The sequence below is a fragment of the Hypanus sabinus genome, chromosome 18, assembly GCF_030144855.1.
Source record: "Hypanus sabinus isolate sHypSab1 chromosome 18, sHypSab1.hap1, whole genome shotgun sequence".
Classification (NCBI taxonomy): domain Eukaryota; kingdom Metazoa; phylum Chordata; class Chondrichthyes; order Myliobatiformes; family Dasyatidae; genus Hypanus; species Hypanus sabinus.
The window spans coordinates 19,501,509-19,519,635 of NC_082723.1; the positions used below are offsets into that span (position 1 = coordinate 19,501,509).

Consider the following 18,127-nt stretch of genomic DNA (forward strand, 5'->3'; position numbering starts at 1 on the left):
ATTTGAACTCTCCGTTGTCCAGGTCACTCTCTCCCAACCCCAGCAGACTTCCCACCGGTCTGGAATCTCAAGCACAGCCAGACCTAGCTTCTCGGCTTGGACTGTCGTGTATTTGGGGAATACAATGGAATCTTTTTCAATGCGGGATGCGCCCGGCCTCCGACGCTGAAAGTAAGTCTAACTGAGTAAAAGGTGAGATGGCCTTGTGGAGATGTCTGGCCTGTTTCTACTTTGCCCCAGAGTGAGGCAGATGTTCAGATGTTCTACGTTCCTGTTGCCAATCTGAACAAAAAAAGATTGATTTATTGCCAACAGTTTGATGGCTGTGTTGGCGATAAAAACACACACACACACACACAAGAGATTCTGCAGATGCTGGAAAGCCAGAATAGGATGCTACAAATGCTGGAGGAACTCCGCCGGTCAGGAAGCATCTGTGGAAAGGACTATACAGAGGAGACATTTTATCCCGATATCTTACCGTTGGTAATAAACCAATCTTTTGTCGGGACCTCTTGGCTCTAAAAAAGTTGGAACCCTTTAACATAGTTAGAGCATTACAAAGAGGTTCCGAAACACAGGGCTCGGTGTTACCTAGAAATCCCTGGCTCCCGCTCTCCACTCTGCTAAACGTTCACTAATCTGGGGCTGGTTTGTGGGAGCTCTTGACCACTCACTCCCGAGCTTGTAGGAATGGAGAAGGAAATGGGCGAACTGTCAGCAGCTTGCAGTGATGCTTTCTCCGGATTAATTACCATATAACTTCCTCGTGGAATATGGGTGTAGGGGTGAATTGGTACAATATTTTCCTCCCTTCTCCGTTTGCCGTCTGTTTACCAATCACACTAACTTAACTTTATGGATTAATAATCCATAATAACTATCGTCAATCTTAAATAAATTATCTATTTTCCATCAAACTGGAATAAAAAGATTTGATTTATGCAATCACCCAATCACTCAGCTGCCGAGTATTTTAGTGCCTCCTTCGCCCCGGATTGGAGTCCATTCTGCCCGCCCACTCACCAGTTCTCCAGCAGAGTGAAGCGGAGTGACCTCCCCACCCCGAACGTCCCAGGGAAAACTCCCCGCTCTCCGGATGACGCCTAAACCCCGAGGTCAGCGGGGTTCATTTATTTGACCGGTTGATCAAGTCTGCTGGGAGACGGAGTACAAAAAGAAATGATCCAGTTAGGTTATTGGAAATTCACTTAAGTGAAGATTCTGTGTCAGTTAAATGATCAAAGCGTGCAGCGGTGGGGCGGGCATTCGGTCTATTGCACCGGTGCTGGTTATTGAGAACTCTCCGAATAGTCGCAATTCACGCTGGTTCTGTGTTCTGCAAGTATTTTCAAACATTTTACCATTCCCTTCTGAACCCTTCCCATTCCCTTTCAGGTAGCGCATTGCGGATTCCAGCAACTCGCTGCAAAATCCGTCACATGCCTTCCCTTGGACACCCACTCCAATGTCCCCCGTTGCCCCCGCTCTCTCTCTCTCTCTCTCTCTCTCTCTCTCTCTCTCACTCACACACACACACACACACACACACACACACACACACACACACACACACACACACACACACACACACACACACACACACACACACACCTGGTCTACCCATGGCGGCGGGGCCGGGGATGATCAATCCCTGACTGTCCAGTGTAAACCACTTCGTTAGTATCATTTGACTGCGGAATTCTCCAGGCACTTCGCCCATCGTTAGCTGCGCATCGGAGCTCAGCAACGGAGCAAGAACTTGCACTTAAGGGAACTCGGAAAACGTAACTTCGATCTTTTCTCATTCACAATACTTCTTCATCCAAACCCTACAGTTCACTGCCGCCGCGTGTTCCCCAAAGTGCTTTCAACATTTTCAGAAATAGTGAAAAATAATGTCCCTGCTCTTGGACCGTTTGCCCCTCTCCTTCAGGGAAGAGGCTACACAGCATCCACGCCATTAAACTCAAAAACAGCTACTTTCCCCAAGCCGCCAAGATGAGCAACACCTCCACCCATTAACCCACTCCATCCACATCACCTAGTGTTACTTTATATACATACAATCAGTATTTAACAATGACTTGGACGTTGTGTTATCATTCTATAGGCTTATTTTTTAATTATTGTGTTTTTATGCTGAATCAGATCCGAATTAACCATCATTTCATTCTCCTTTACAACTGCGTACTGAAGAATGAAAACAACATGCAGTCTTGAATCCTGAATCTAAGTAACCGACAACGGGAAATACTAAAAGGCGGAGAGTATTTCATCCGGTGCGGTCTCCAGTTCACGGTGTGTTTGAGGCAGAATGTGTACCCGATGAGCTCTCGGTATATAGTAATCCCGGGGTTACAGAACGACCTGGGATCTGGGATTAGCCTGAACAGATCTAGGTCGGCACGAAAAGAATAGGCCGAGCGGCCTTTTTTAAACAGCATGCTGGTTCTATGGACTGGAATGGACAGGCGTTTACAGATAAAGGATGGCTGTAATACGAAGGTTAAAAGCCGCGTCTTACAAGAGGGAGCGAGATGGAGCCCACGGTTTGACAGGAGGAATCGGTACGTGAAGATAAACTGGAGACGTATAGAGTCTTTATTTTCTGCAAGTTTGTCGCTGGGTCGGGGCGGGTTGGAGGACGAGTTATTTCACTTTGACCATTTATTATTTGAAGCAAAAGATAAACATTTCTCGAATTGAACAGGACAGTCAGCTCGGGCGATAGACGGCAAACTTTGACATCCACGATACCTGTACCCGCGATCACCGACCGAGTTTGTGCAATCTGCTGACTAAATCGGTCATGACTTATTGTAAGCGAATTGGATATGATGTTCTGGTATGACCGGTATAAAGGTGAGGGTGACTACCCCGAAATCTACTTGTAAAGTAAAGTAAGCCCGCGGACTAATGCGAAGATCGGAGGGGGGGGGGGGAGGAGGGGGGAAGAGAGAGAAAGACAGAGAGGGGGGAGAGAGAGAAAGGCAGACAGGGAGAGGGGAGACGAGGGAGAGAGAGAGAAGTTATTAATTTGTAATCGGGAAATACATTGACCGATTATCCAAACGTAAGTAATACATCCCTGACGGAAGTGCTGATAGTAGATCTCGACCCGAAACGTTGACTGTTTATTCATTTCCATAGACGCTGCCTGGCCTGCTGAGTTCCTCCAGCATTTTCTGCGTGTTGTTTCGGATCTGCAGTATCTGCAAAATCTCTTGGTTAATAATATACTCCTTGCATGTTCACATATATGGTGTACATATTAAACATCCAAGATCATTTGTGTACACGGCAGGGAAACGACAATGGAATTTGAGGTAAAATTGAAGTGGAGAAAATATTATGTAAATGTTATCTTTCTTTTTAGTTTGCGATTTCCTGAACAATTCTACCATATATTCCCCCCCCCCCCCATAGGGACAACAACAGGGTCACAAACAGATCTAAACCAGCTGATTCTCGGATAATGGGTCGGGACTGGTACAGAACTTGTTCCATACCCGCCGTGGTCTTTACACCCGGAAGACCTCGCGTTTACCGCGGGCCCGTCCCGGGTCCACATGCAGCCTGTATCGACTGATTTTCCTGGAACGCGCAAAGAAAATACAGATTACATCCATATCTGACCACCCCCACGACGGCACACAGAGTCCAGGCCCCTAATCACTTTCCCTAGGTATGAGGGATCCCTGTTGAAGATGCCGCCGAATGGCCAGGCACCGTGTGCCTGTGTTCCTGGTAACAGAACATAGCACAACACAAGAACAGGCTCTTCGGTCCACAATGTTGTGTCGAGCCAATTAATTTAATGATGAAATGACTAACTAAAATAGTTCCCTCTGCCCACACAATGTCCATCCTTCATTTTATTTCACACATTGAAGTGCCTATGTAAAGCGTCTACTAAAAGTTCTTTATGTTTCTGTCTCTAACACCACCCCAGGCAGCGCAAACCAGGCAACCACTACTCTCCGTGTTAAACAAAACTTGCCCTCACATCTCCTTTGAAATTGCTGTCTCTCACCTTAAATGCACGCCCTCTGGTATTTCAACCCTTGGGAAAAGTTTTCTCTGTCTACTCTGTCTATGCCTCTCATAATCTTACAGATCTTCGCTCAGCCTCAGCCACTCCAGACAAAGCAACCTCTCGTTAGAGCACATGCCCTTTAACCCAACCAACATCCTGGTAAACTTCTGCGCCCCCTCGAAAGCCTCGATATCCTTCCTATAATGGGATCATCAGAACTTTATGTGATATCAACTCCTAGTGAAAGCACTGGTGCCAAACAACTTGCCTGGTCAATGTAGTCATTTCGAGCTGACTATTCTGGTCGTAATTACTTCGTCTCTCAGGCAAGAGTACCCTCACCCAGGTAAAGTACCTGTTGCCAGCCTTCTCCTCCCGCGAAGGTAACGCGAACAGTTATGTCCATGTAAAAATAATCTGCAACTACTGAGAGAGTAGTGGGAACTTCATTCATTACAGAAAGAGCAAAATAGAAAAAAAAATAGAGCAAGAGGGCGATTAAGAAAAATAAAAGAAAGTCCAGAAAGAGATGGAAACAAAATTAAACAAGAGATTTACAAACCGGCTGTCAGGCGGACATATACACAACAGGAAGGAATAAGTTTTACTGAAAACAGTAACGGCTGTACTAGATTGGAAGGTGAACGCGGACACAATGACGATTTCAAAATGTTGATCTAACTATAACTTGAAAGTGTTCTGTTCCACGTGATGAGGTTTATCTGAGAACGATCACATTTGTCAATAGTGGCAATTAGTCCGTGTGTAACGGCGAAGAGTAGACCCGCCAAGAGAACAGTGGAACCAATCTCAAACATTTACGTTTCAGACTCTCCAAGTCAGATCACGCACTATTTATAGGTGCAACAGGCAGTAAGCGGGAGAGTTGGTGCAGCCAAGATGTCACACTCTCAACCCGTCGATTTTAGCCGCGGCCGCCTGAAATCCTGTTTCACGCGCTTATTATAACGGGATCGGAGGCATCGAGTCCCTAAAGGCGCTCTTTCACCACGCCAAAGTCGCAGAAGATGCTCATCGCCGTGAATAATGTAAAACAGTTGTTCCTGTCAATAATGTATTTTGAAATGCGGAAATATGTCAATGTGTACTTTTTTTGTAATTCCATTTTATTTTTTTCTGATTAAAATATTAATTTGTCCTGAACGAGATGGAGGAATGATTACATAAACTCTTGTTAAGCTCTTAAATGTATTGAATTTTTTAAGGGTAGTGACGGCTGGAATTGCGTGTAAAGAGTGGGGACGCGTGCGCCTAATGACTGCACAATATTCTCTTTTTGCACCCGTGAAAGCTGCCTGGTGCCAACACCTACAGCGATATTGTTTGAGTACTTATCCCGAACTCATTCATCAACAAATCACTTTAGGACACCCAACTCCTTGCAGACTGTGCAATGGCCGCAATCGGCACACTGCAACTTCCTTATAACTCCTTACTCCCCGCGAAGCTGCGGTAAACGAAAACAAAACCTTCCTGAGGCAAAGGTAGTACCCATCCACCCCTCCTCGCCACCCCCTCATCCATAATTACTTTATCTGAACACTACGCGGAAACTTCCGGCATATAGGCGCTTCTGGGCGTCATTCGTTCCCCGTTCCTCTCATTTCGACTAACAGTCACTGTGATGTCAGGGAGAAGCCCCAATCAGAGGCGCCCTTGCTCAGGCACGTGTTATAGACGCATTAAAAAAAAGAGAGAGGAAAAAAATCCCTTGCAAAGTGACAGAAGTACATTTTAGTCCAAAAGTGTCACGGGAAGGTGGAAATCCGGTGTGCGGAGAGCGGCCCTTCGAGGAACGGGTCTGCCCCTGTCCACGGTGCTGAAACGTATTGCCCGTCCAAACGTCCTCTGAACTAGAATAGAGAAACATTGTCAAGCCACAAAGAGATCCAGATTTTGCACCAACTTTCCTTTGGAAATTGTAGTCAAGATTTCATTGCTCCGAGTAGCTGTTTGGAAGCGGAAAGGATTTCACCACCTAGTTTCAGGCAACTTTGTTCCAAATGACCATTTAAAGTGAGTCATGGAAGGCTCCAGCTTTGGGATTGACTCGATTTTATCCCACAGGCCAGTCAGCCCGGTCCTGGCCAAAGGAGATTCGTTGATAGGGGACTGCAGGTCACCCTCGGAGATGAAAGGAGGTCTGAGCCCAGTATCGGACATGGGCAGTGAGCAGGATTCTCCTTCCTCGCCCGGGACCGAGTGCGGCGAGACGCCTCCGCCCCTGCCGGGCGCCGCTGGCGGGCTCGATTCTCAGCCGCATCCGGGGCAGCTGTGCGCCGTTCCCCAGCCCAGAACTGCCACCTCCTCCTTCCTGATCAGAGACATTTTGGGCGAGTGCAAACCTTTGGCGGCCTGTGCCCCGTATTCCAGCAGCGGTCAGTCTCCTCAGGAAACAGCGCATAAACAGGGGGAGGAATTCAGAGACAAACTGGACAAAAGAGAGAATTCTTCCTCGGACACAGAATATAAAGGTAAGCGGAAAGCAGGTCAGTCTCATAAATAGCAAATAATTCAAACTCTTGGGGAAAGGATTTTTGGTAATGTGGAGGGACACCGCTAGAATAAATAGCCATTAAAAGCTCAGAATATAAGGAACTTTAGAATGAGACTATCGCTTTTACCTATAAATTCAAAAGCACCACAGACTGGACAAATGCAACGGACTGAGTTTGGATATTGTCCATTTTGACTGCTTTTTTAAAAAAAAAAATTCCCAGGCAGGATCTTTCCGCGTTTAAAATGCGATTTTGTTTTTTTTTACTTAGTTGCAAGGTAGAATGTAATTTTCGTGGCTTTTAGCGTGAGGGCAAATCCGATCAACCGCTGCTCACACTGAAGCCACATCCAGTTCGGTATCGGCGATGTTAAAACCTTTTGTTTCCATTCTACCAGTAACTTCAAACTCTCAGGTCGAAGTCAGTCGTCGAGAGTCATTCCGCCGATGATCACTGAACAGGCCGTCTGACCCCGAGAGTCTGCACTATCGGGGGAGACTACAGCAATAGTTTACGTCCAAATTACTTTTGTAGAAGAACATTTACAAATAGTTGGATACGGGAAAATAGTTGACAATCTCCTCCAGATTGCTTTAGTAAGGAAATATTCCTAAATGGGCCGTCTGCCAAACTACAAGTAGAATGTCAAATTCAGATAATAGGTTAATTTTAGAAAATAATTTGGAATTGGTTGTCTGAAAATTTAAATTTTTACTTGCAGGATATACCATTTAAATATATGATCAATTGAGGGGATATATGTTTGTTCATCAAAGCGTCCTTTCCATGGTTATATAAAAAAGCGAACAGATTTTAATGAAACAGGAGAATTTAAAGCCAGTCCCTGAATAAGTATTGTTAGCAGCGTTGTTAATTGATAATTTCCCAGTTGTTTTGAACTAAATCGAATGTCAATCAAATAAAGTTCTGTCAAAATAAGCAAAAATTCTTCGTTTACGCAGAGACATGATTCAGTGAGCTATAAACTAACGAAACTAAGGAGTTAAATCTTATCTAAAATACACTGATATTTAAAAAAATTAAAAACGGTATTTTGTGAATATTGTGCTTTGCCGACTGAGTAAAATCTTATATTTCTCCCTATTAAAATCTTACGACTCGAAGGTGAAATACGGTCAAAATTGGTAAATGGGAATAGCGTCAGAAAGAATTACATCGACAAACTGGTATCTAGGAGGCATTATAGGACTTCAGAGATTATTGGCACCAGACAGGCACTCTCAAACGTCAAAACTTATCTATCAGATTCTGAGTTTTCTGAAATCCCACCATCAATAAGTAACGATATGTCTGTGTGGGAGGGAGAGGTATAAAAAGTACAGATAGCAAACTTAAAAAATACAGAAGACAGATTCTCACCTGCTCCCTACGCATAATACTTTAAACAGCATCAGAAACATTCAATCAGCTGAAAGGCATGAATAAACGAGCGTCATTCTAAAACGATAGCCTGTCAAGGATGGTGCAACTTAACATAAATCAAAAGAATCACATTGGACCAGTTAAGTTAGACTGGACCTGGACTCGTTGTAACAGATTGACGAGGAAACGGCAAAGTTTCCAACATCAATTGCACCAACAGAGGAAATTTAGCTATTCCTGGAGAACTGTAATTCGGTTTCAGTAGCACACAGATTTAATTTCTTGCCCGGTTTTCATGTGCGGGCCGATTTTTTTTATCATAGAAGCGTTGACCCTTTAAGTCAGGAAACTTCAGTTGAAACTTTTGATTAAAGTTTCTTCGCTTTATTAAGCATACAACTCGAAAATTAAACCGGCATCTGGGAGACATTATAGGATTCAGAGATCATTGGCACCAGACAGACCGTCAGAACTAATTTATTAGTGCTGGAATGATTCAGTTTTCTGAAAACCCACCCAAATAAACATGCATATTTATTTTCAATTTAAATGGTTGATTAGGTTGAAATTGTATATTTTCCTGTTTTGTTTTCTCATTTTATATTTAAAAATGATCTTTTCTTAAAAAAGCGAAAAGCTGCTGATAATCCAGGTGCTCTGAAAGGTCTGAGACAGGATCCTTGGACTCTTAAATCAACGTAGCCGGTTGACTTACCTTTCCAGATACTTCATACCGACACCAAATGTTTATTGTGGAATCGCTACCCCGGCCTGATTCTAGATAAGGAGCATTGATCTGAAGTTAAAATTTCACAATTTTACTGGAGCCACGGCGGTTGGTGATACTCGCCGATTTTGCACCACTTTGTGAAATGATACATTTCACACAAAAATGAACCTTCATTTTGTTTTGAACTAATTGAATTTTTTTTGGAGTTCTAATAACAATATAAATACAACGAATATATTGGTATCTGGACATATTTTCTCGCTCACCAGCCAATATGTGTTATTACCTCTGCTTTATCATTGATCGTTAAACCAAATTATTGCAAATAATCTGGTAAATGGAAGTTTTAGAATCGGGGCCCTAAGCGGCCTCTTTCCTTAGTGAAATCCAGTAAGTGACTTGAAGTTTAGAGGCTGCATTCTTTAACCCCATGTTTGTGGCTGTGAGGTGGTCTCGCATCTGTAAGTTGTCTGTTTTTTTTTGACCCCGCCACGTTAACCCTACTAAGAACACGTTGACTGATAATTACTGTCGCGGTGGTGACGAGGAAGGGTCCTTTTATTGTGGACTCGCTTGTGTTGGAGCTCCGTGCACACCGTGAATTCGGTGGACTCTTTCTGTGTACGATTGCCCTGAAAGTGTGCAACTTCGGCATGGACTGTCAACACGTTGTTCAGCAGGGCAGGCAGCTGAAGGGGGTAAATCCTTGCACCTGGCTGTGTTTACGTGGTCATGGGCGATGGAAGTCTTACTGTGCCCTGGTAAATACAATAGACTGTAAGTAGTCGCTCCTAGCTAGAAAGTAGTTGGGCTCTGAGCGGAATATTTTGCAGTCTGTGGGCTGCAAATATTGTACAGTATATCACCTTATAGTAACCCACCCAATTCACGTTTCACTTTAATTTGCGGAACAATCCGGTGATCGGTTTTATTTCGAAGGATTCTGGCGTTAATCGGCTTTGTTCGTTTCTGAAGGGGCGGGGTGGGATATAATTTGTAAAACACGAGTTAAATGGAGCTGCAGTGTGCGGAATCCCCCGGTTTCCTGTGCCTAATTGACACAGTCAGCTTCAAGCGATCGGCGTAAATTTGCAAGGTAATCCTGTGATCATTTTTTTTGTAAAGGGTAGTTCGAAGACTAAGTCTCTAATCGGTCGGCTTGCTGATTTCAGTCAGCTCCGGGTGCTTCCCTGGTGACTCAATTAAATGGATTATTTCTTTCCTGGCCCGTGCTGTTAGATCCGAGTATCTTTTCTCCTTTCTGCTCTTTCGTCCCTACTCCCTTAACAACAAACCCCACTCGGTTAACGCAAACAAAGACTTACTGGACGTGCCTTTTATATCATACCTGCAGGCACAGCACGATACCAGCTATTAACTCGGGAGAAAAATATCACTGAAACCGCCTGAATGGTGCGGGTCCGTTGTTCAGCGGCCCTTGCGTCCTTTTAACTCAAACTACCCTTTTTTTAAAAAAAAATAAATGTGTCACCTCATAATAACTGACAGAAAAATATCTCCTACAGGGATTACAGGCTCTGAGGGAGGGAGGGAGGGGGGGGAGGGAGGGAGGGAGAGAGAGAGAGAGAGAGGGAGAGAGACAGTGACAGAGACAGAGAGAAACGGGGGAGAGGTAGAGAGGGGAGAAACTGCACTCAGACAAGAGTGTAGCAGAGGCGTGAAATCTTCAGTAATTAGAATATAGGCTGTGGGTAATGGGAACCAGCCCGCCTTAACCGCTTGGGGAGAAGGATAGAAGAGGGTGCCGGTCTTGTAGAGGTGTTCAATTGCCAACTGTGAGACCAGACGACCCCTCACACCTTGAATGCAAAGAAGCCAAGAAAATGCGATCACTTTAAGCGAAAACGGACAGTCTGGGGCTTTCTATCAATAGTTATTGTTGTATTGCTGATGATCCAAAGTTTGACAACATAACGGTGTGTGCAGAGTGTGTACGAGCTGAGATCCAGTGGAGAAATAACGGTTAAATTGGTTCCCCGTTTACGAATGGGGAGCTTGCAATGGGATGAGCTGCTGGCATGGGGTAGCGGCTGGTTTACTTGGCAGTATTAGCGCTGGGTGAGAATTGCTCTGTAACCCTCCGTCCGTTTTCCCGTGTGCAGTCAAAGAGGAGGCGGAGAGAGAGATCTCGAGTAGCCGCGAGAGCCCGCCAGTCCGCTTGAAGAAACCCCGGAAGGCCCGCACAGCCTTCACCGATCACCAACTCGCCCAGTTGGAGAGGAGTTTCGAGCGGCAGAAATATCTCAGTGTGCAAGACAGGATGGAACTCGCGGCTTCGCTGAACCTGACAGACACCCAGGTCAAAACCTGGTACCAAAACAGAAGGTGAGACCAAGAGAACCGCAACTAATTAGTAATAAGAAATAAACACGCCAAGCGGTGGCCATAAACTAGTACTCTGAGCACAAGAACACCTGAGGAGGTAGGCTGCTGCTGGCATGAGGGTGAAAATCAGTTCCTATCAGCTGGAGTTTAGAAGAATGGGGGAGAGATCTCACTGAAATCTATCCAATATTGAAAGGCATAAATAGAGTGGACGTGGAGAGGAAGTTTCCCATAGTTGGGGATTCCAGAAGCATTTCCCTTTGAAACAGAGAGAAGGAGGAACTTCTTCAGTCAGAGGCTGGTGAATCTGTGGAATTCTTTGCCACAGACAGCTGTGGAGGCCAAGTCAATGGGTATAATTAAAGTGGAGGTTGATATGTTGTTGATTGGTAAAGGCGTTAAGGTTTCGGGGAGACTGGGGTTGAGGGGTATAATAAATCAGCCATGATCGGATGGTGGAGCAGACTAGATGGGCCAAACAGCCTAATTCTGTTCCTATGTCTTAATAGTCCAACGGAAAGTGAGCAGCGCCGCTCTCAATCATTCGCAGATTCTGGGAGCAGGCACGCAGGTTACAGAAATGCAATCTCTAAGTGGGATTTGTACCTCTCACACCCACAAAGAAAGTCAGAGCGAGCAAGAAACTTCAACAGGCGATTGTGAATCACAGCAGCTCCGATGGGAGAGCGCTAATAACCTATCCGGCATCTCAACAAGTGGGACGAAGGGGTGGCCGCTTAGTGCGGAAGTATTGACATGGTGGCAGAGGAAGTGGTGGGGGTGGGGGGAGAGTGAGGCCTGAGGGTACTATATTTGTATTTGGTGGTGGTGGGGATAGTGATATGACGGTGATAATAGACCTGAGTCTGAAGCACTTCTTGGGTGTCCGCACTAGGCAAATGGGCAGCAATCACCGGAGGCAAACCCCGCCGGCACATGGGACAACTCTGACCTTTAGATACTATGGCCTGGGGCGGTTCAGCACTGGACGGATCGACCATCAATAAACACTGAGAAAGGAAACAGAGATTTTAAAAAATAAAAATGAGAAAATCGAATCGGCAGGGAACAGTAAGCTTGAAAAGATGAACATTCTCCCTATCCATCCATTAATGGGGAGAATTTTTAATGTCAGAATTCTTAACTGTATCAAACAAGCAAGAAGGTCAAAATTGCTCAGTCTCGAGACAACGCGAGGTAGAGTAACACAATTGAAAAAGGCGGGAGCATTGACAGAAGGCGCCGCACACTCATTTCTCCTGAACACTATTGCAGATGTGCGCTATGCTGCAGATGCCCCAGGGGTAACGCGCGGGGGACGAATTTGCCAAAGTAAATTTAAATAAATAATCCGGATAAAAATGCTATACTGCTTTAAAATCAAAACAAAGAACATCGGCTCAATCCGGAGTATCTGGAAAACTGCACCCGAGAGAGGAAACCTCCAAAACGAATGATTCCCTCAATTTAACCAGCCCCTAAAGGCGAGGTGTTGCAGTGCAATCAACATCTGGAAGGACCCTTACTTCGATAAGCGTGCATTCATAATCGATCCAAACATACATATGAGATTTCATTCAAATTTGTTTCAAATGCGACTTTTTATCCCCCGTTTCCGACTGAGCCCTGCCCATTCAGGCATCATCTTCCCCAACTGAACCAAAGTGCAAACTAAATGTATTATTAAAGTACATATATATGTCGCCATAGACAACCCTGAAATTCATTTCCCTGCGGGCATTCGCGGTAAATACAAACGAACACAACTGAATCGATAAAACACGCACACAGCAAAGAAGAACAAACAACCAATGTGCAAAAGACAACAAACCGTACAAATACAAATAATAATCATCATCAAATTAAGACGACAAATGCTGAAAATGACAAGAAAAACCAGAAACAATCTAACACATTGCAGGATCCTGCGGCAGTTTAACTCAATCTGATTACATACGCAGGCACAATCAAGTGGAAAACATCGTTCACCAAAATCTTGCTTTAAAATACCAACTCATAAAAGACACTACACCGCACTATAAATCCAAGCCTGGTCCAGTTTTAAGCCAGAGTCCCACAAATTCTCGTGCCACCGATCTGTTATCACAGATAGGACAATCCATAACAACTGTCCAGATACAATATTACAGGATAATCAACCAAGAACAATTTACTTAATTGATATCGCCATTCCAAACGCACATAACATACAGAAATCAATAAGTGAAAGCACTACAGGTATGCTGTATTAAAGGAGGAAATTGAAAGGCTTTGGAACAAGAACAAAGTATTCATTGCCCCAATAGTAATATTTACAACTTGTATCATCCCAAACGATTAGGGCCACACAGCAACATCTATGTGAATCTTCAGAATGCTAAACACCAGTAAGTTCCCAGCAACTGAGGAAGCGTGCTTCGCTATGCTCATACCTCAGGTTTTACCACTTTTAACTGAGAAAAAAATATATAATTGTGGAATTAGAAATAAGGAACTTAAATAAGAACGAAGCTTTCATGGTGGATAAAACAATAGTGAGACAGTGCCTGAGAGTCAAGTACAACACGGTGCACTATCCAATTTGCTATCGTCCTATTAGCACCTACACTGTTCACAAAATAATTAGAAATAGCAGCTTTTTTAATCATGCGAGTTTACTTTCGGATTAAGCAGCCACCTGTCATTGAGACACCCTCTCACACTGCCCCGCACGTTCTTTCCACTGTCCAAGGGTAGGAGCAAGAAGCGTGTATGTACCTAGAACGGGGACCCACATTAAAGCAACAGTTATCAAGGTGAACTTGTCGACCAGTTTGGGTGCTAAGCGTGTGCTAGCCTCCTCCGTCTTTGGAGATCACTTTGGTTTAGTCTCGGGGAGAACGCGCATACAGATTCAGACACGCTTGAGTGGAGGGAAGGAGGGGGACGGGAGGGGAGGGGGAGGGAGAGGAGGAGGGTTGTCCACACTAGGAGCTGCAATTACTCCAAAAGCTCGCGGAAACTACCCTCCAACCGGGGCTCAAAAGAGGAGCTGAGGAAATTTGTCTGCAGATAAGTAGAACGCAATACCAGAAAGAGAAGCAATTGTCTTTAAGCAATCTGGGGCGTCTAGTTACATATGTCAGACTATCTGGAGTTGAGAAATAGACCATAAATCCATAAGACTTAGAAACTGCTATTCGATCCATTGACTCTGCTCCGCCATACCATCATGGCTGATTTATCCTTTCTCTCCAACCCATGCTCCTGCCTTCTCCCCGTACCCTTTGATGTCTAACAAATCAAGAATCTGAATATACCCATTGACTTGGCCTCCACATCCGTCTGTAGAAACGAATCCCACAGATTCGCGACCCTCTGGCTGAATAAATTCCTGAAGGGACGCCCTTCCATTGTGAGACTGTGTGCTCTGCCAAGGAAGAGGGGGGAAACCACATCCCAAAGTAGAAACAAAACATTCAAACATTTGTAGTTTTGGTGTTACTCATAAAAGCATAGGAGTATTAATGACAATGTGTATGTTTGTAAGTGTATGTGTGGTTTTATGCATTAACATGTATATTCTGTGCATACATACCACGCATGCGCACATATACACGTAAAGTTTGTACAAACTACCGTCACATACTTTAAGACTCGTCTATGATATATTGAAACAAATAATTGTACATCCTTACCGATGATTCATTCATATCTTTGCGCCAGATTTAGATTGTTCTTCCCGGCTTGTTTAAAACCAATTATTTGAAGGGGACATTTCTGATCATGTTAAAGCCAGAGTTAATCGAGATGGAGCAAAAAAAATCACTAAACTTTCTCCCCGCAGCCAACCAGAAGTTTGTGGAACTTTGGCTGAGAATTACACGTACCACGCAAAATGACAATTTTATATTATCGCACAAATTTATTGCCCTTTACAACAATTCTAGCCGAGACTGTCGAATTTTATGGCAAGTAGATTGGTTAGCGAAAGAAGCACCGATATGTAATTTCACTTAACTCAGGGCAGCCTTCATCTGGTTCCCCAAGTAACGTGATTTACTTAGTGAAAGAAAGTTTGGCTTTTTAAACAATATTGTTCGGTACAAAGAGAGCCTCGAGTTGCCCTTCCACACCTGTGTAATGTTGGTGGTAACTCTGAATACTTCCCTCTGCACTTACTTCACCCGTTCTTCAAGAATTCGTTCGGTAATTGCAAAAATTTTGATGCGATTCCATTCGGGCAGTGAACGCGGGCCAGTTTAGGGTCCAGCGCGTAATCCTAACCTAATACTTGCAGGTGATACAGAGACAGACTGAGAGACAGGCTCACCCATGCCTTTTCTAGATCCCCGGGAGAGGAGACAAGCTCGGTTAAACTTCTATCGCAATCGCCTGCCAGCGCCTGACATTCACAGACAGGAACCTACCAGAGACTGTACTCTGCATTGAGATCTATGTCCTAACACATTCAGTCTCCGTCCATTAAGGTATCCTTAAATTGTAGAAGGCGAAAAGTGGAACATAAATATTTAAAAATAAGTATCGATCGATTAATGACAGATTTAGAATCATTTGAGGAACTTTAAAATCAGCAATTAACAAACCTGTCTTTGTGGGATCTGATGGCCCATTACAGGGAATCAAGAACAAAATTCTAACTCAAAAGTTATCCCCCACCTTCCTTAAACATTGTCTCAAAGTTTCCCCCTTCAAAGTTGTTTTGTTTTGAATTGGATGTTGCTTCTCGTTGTCACGTTGAACAAAAATCAAGGCGAGCTGGGGCCAAGTTTGGTTTATTGGGAAGGGCAGGGATAATGCAAGAAATCCTAGAATAGGAAACGAAACTTTCTGCAAAGATTCTGGGATTGAAGCAGCATAATACGTAATGTCTATTCTGCAACGGGATGATAAAACCCAGTCACAATGACGAAGTTCAGGCTTGTCATGGGCCCCAGTCTTTGCGTCGTTTGAAGCACTTTCATTCCTGTTATTCGCCCCTTCAACTTTATTAACATTTCCCAGTGACTGTCAAGGAAGTTCAGTCAAACGATAAATAAAACCAATCAATAAAGCTTCCGAACGCGAAAATTAAAAAAAAATGAAAACAATTTACAAAGTACTTAAACAACAGTGGAAGTTCAGAGGAACAGGCACCTGTCAAGAACAAGTTGCCCCCCCCCCCCCCCCCGACGACCCCCCACTTCTTCAAACAAGCCTTGGGGGAAAATCTGTGCGGTGTTCCGCACTTCCTGCAGTGAGATCAAACTCACTCAGATCCGGATCCGGATTGGAAGTTTTGTAGGAATTGGCTCAGTCAATATCGTCACATTTTAGCATACGTTCTCCAAATAATAACGATGCCGACAACCTTTGTGAGGATCCTAGAGTCACACCTCAGCTACGTATTTATTAAGATATAACACACACATACACACACAAACTGCGTAATGTTTTAACATATATTTATTCTAATCTCATCTCGGCCTCACGACACAAGCTCTAAGATAAGGCTAACTATATGGCTTCTGAACTGCTTCCCAAACCATCGGAAACACCGTCTGCTGCCGGGAGCAGAGTCTTGGCGCCCTCTCCGCCAGCTTCACCCTGGCTGTCATCTAGATTGTTTAGTTCGGCTGAGGTTGAGGCCGACTAATCCTCTCATTGAACTGGAAATCATCTAGAGCCTGGTTCTGAACTAGACTTTAGCTGTAGTTCTGAATGTTAACATTAGACTAATTTTAACCCGGATTTATCTACGTTTGAAGACTTAATTATGTTCCCTTCCCCAACAGGACGAAATGGAAAAGACAGACAGCGGTGGGGCTGGAACTCTTGGCAGAGGCCGGAAACTATTCAGCCCTGCAGCGTATGTTCCCATCACCTTATTTCTACCACCCTAACGTCGTTTCCAACCTAGACCCGACTGCCATGTACATGTATCGGGGTCCCGCCGCTCCTCACCCCGTCATCCAACGACCCATCGTCCCCCGAGTGCTCATCCACGGACTGGCAGCGGGAGGCGAGCAACCACCGCCTCTTCCCGGTCTTGCAGGCGTCCTTCCTCGGCCGCCGCAGCCTCGATGAGCTGCTCGAGCCCCGCTTGGACTTTTCGTGGAAGCAACAACTAAAAATCAAAATAATTAAAAAAAAAGCACCAGTATTTAAAAAAAAGTGAAAAGAATTTTTAAAAAAGATTGTATTCTACTGTATTTATGGTGTTTATTTTCAAACTTTTTTGTGTAAAAAGTGAGAGGTTTTTAACTGTGATGGAAACATTGTCTTAATTTAAAATGTTTTAATTCATCCCTGACATCTATAGTTTATTATTTTTCTTTTTAAAAATTTATAGTTTTTTACAAAGCGGATATCAACTTCATGGTATGAGAATAGTAACTGGTGATGTTGCACTATTTGAAATCTTTTTTGTTGCTATTAAGCATTTAAATAGATCGATTTATTTATTTTAAAAGTAAGTTACAATGATGGACGAATTCTCTGTATTATATTGTAAATACCACGTGAGTGTACTGTGCGCGAATTTTGTAGTTTTCCTGTTGTGTTTTTGATTTGACACGGGTGTAGATTGAAGTCGGAGACATGACTAAACCCTTTTCCTAGCGCTACCCCCTACACCTCGCCCTCTATCACATATATGATTATTTATTGAATACCGCGTTGGAGCTGGAGCCGGCAGCTGTTAGCACGGCAGCCTGAGAGCGGCACCCCGGCTTCGGGAACCCGACAGATGGATAGCGGACCCTGGCATTCCCCGGCGCCCTTAGTTCCCAGCAGGACACAAAGAGAAAGAAATAATGGACATTCGGCCAGCCCAAAAAAAACAGAACCCATTCGGTTTTATATAACTAAACTCAACAAGTCATCTTTGCGGGTTTTAAAAGAAATAAGTGTTTAGAACAATTCTAAAACTCAATCAACCTATTTTCTCTCTACACCCCTTAACCGCTGCATTGTCTCAAAACTTTTAGTTTTTAATTCCTGTTTAGTGAGTACTCCTCCATTTCAATGACAGATCTTAAAATATTTACAGCTCCGATCATACCGTTTTTACAACACGTCTTGCAACCTGGCTGTACGATAATTGTTTTAAAAAAAAGTTTGAACGCTGTT

General features: G+C 44.0%; 1 protein-coding gene across 1 annotated transcript; it reads left to right on the forward strand.

Annotated features, from left to right (window-relative positions):
• Positions 1-6,083: 6,083 nt before the first annotated feature.
• barhl1a (BarH-like homeobox 1a) lies at positions 6,084-17,083 on the forward strand. Its single transcript, XM_059943768.1, has 3 exons — positions 6,084-6,534; positions 10,795-11,017; positions 16,792-17,083. The coding sequence occupies exons 1-3, from the start codon at positions 6,084-6,086 to the stop codon at positions 17,081-17,083; spliced, it is 966 nt and encodes a 321-aa protein (XP_059799751.1).
• The last annotated feature ends 1,044 nt before the right edge of the window (positions 17,084-18,127 follow it).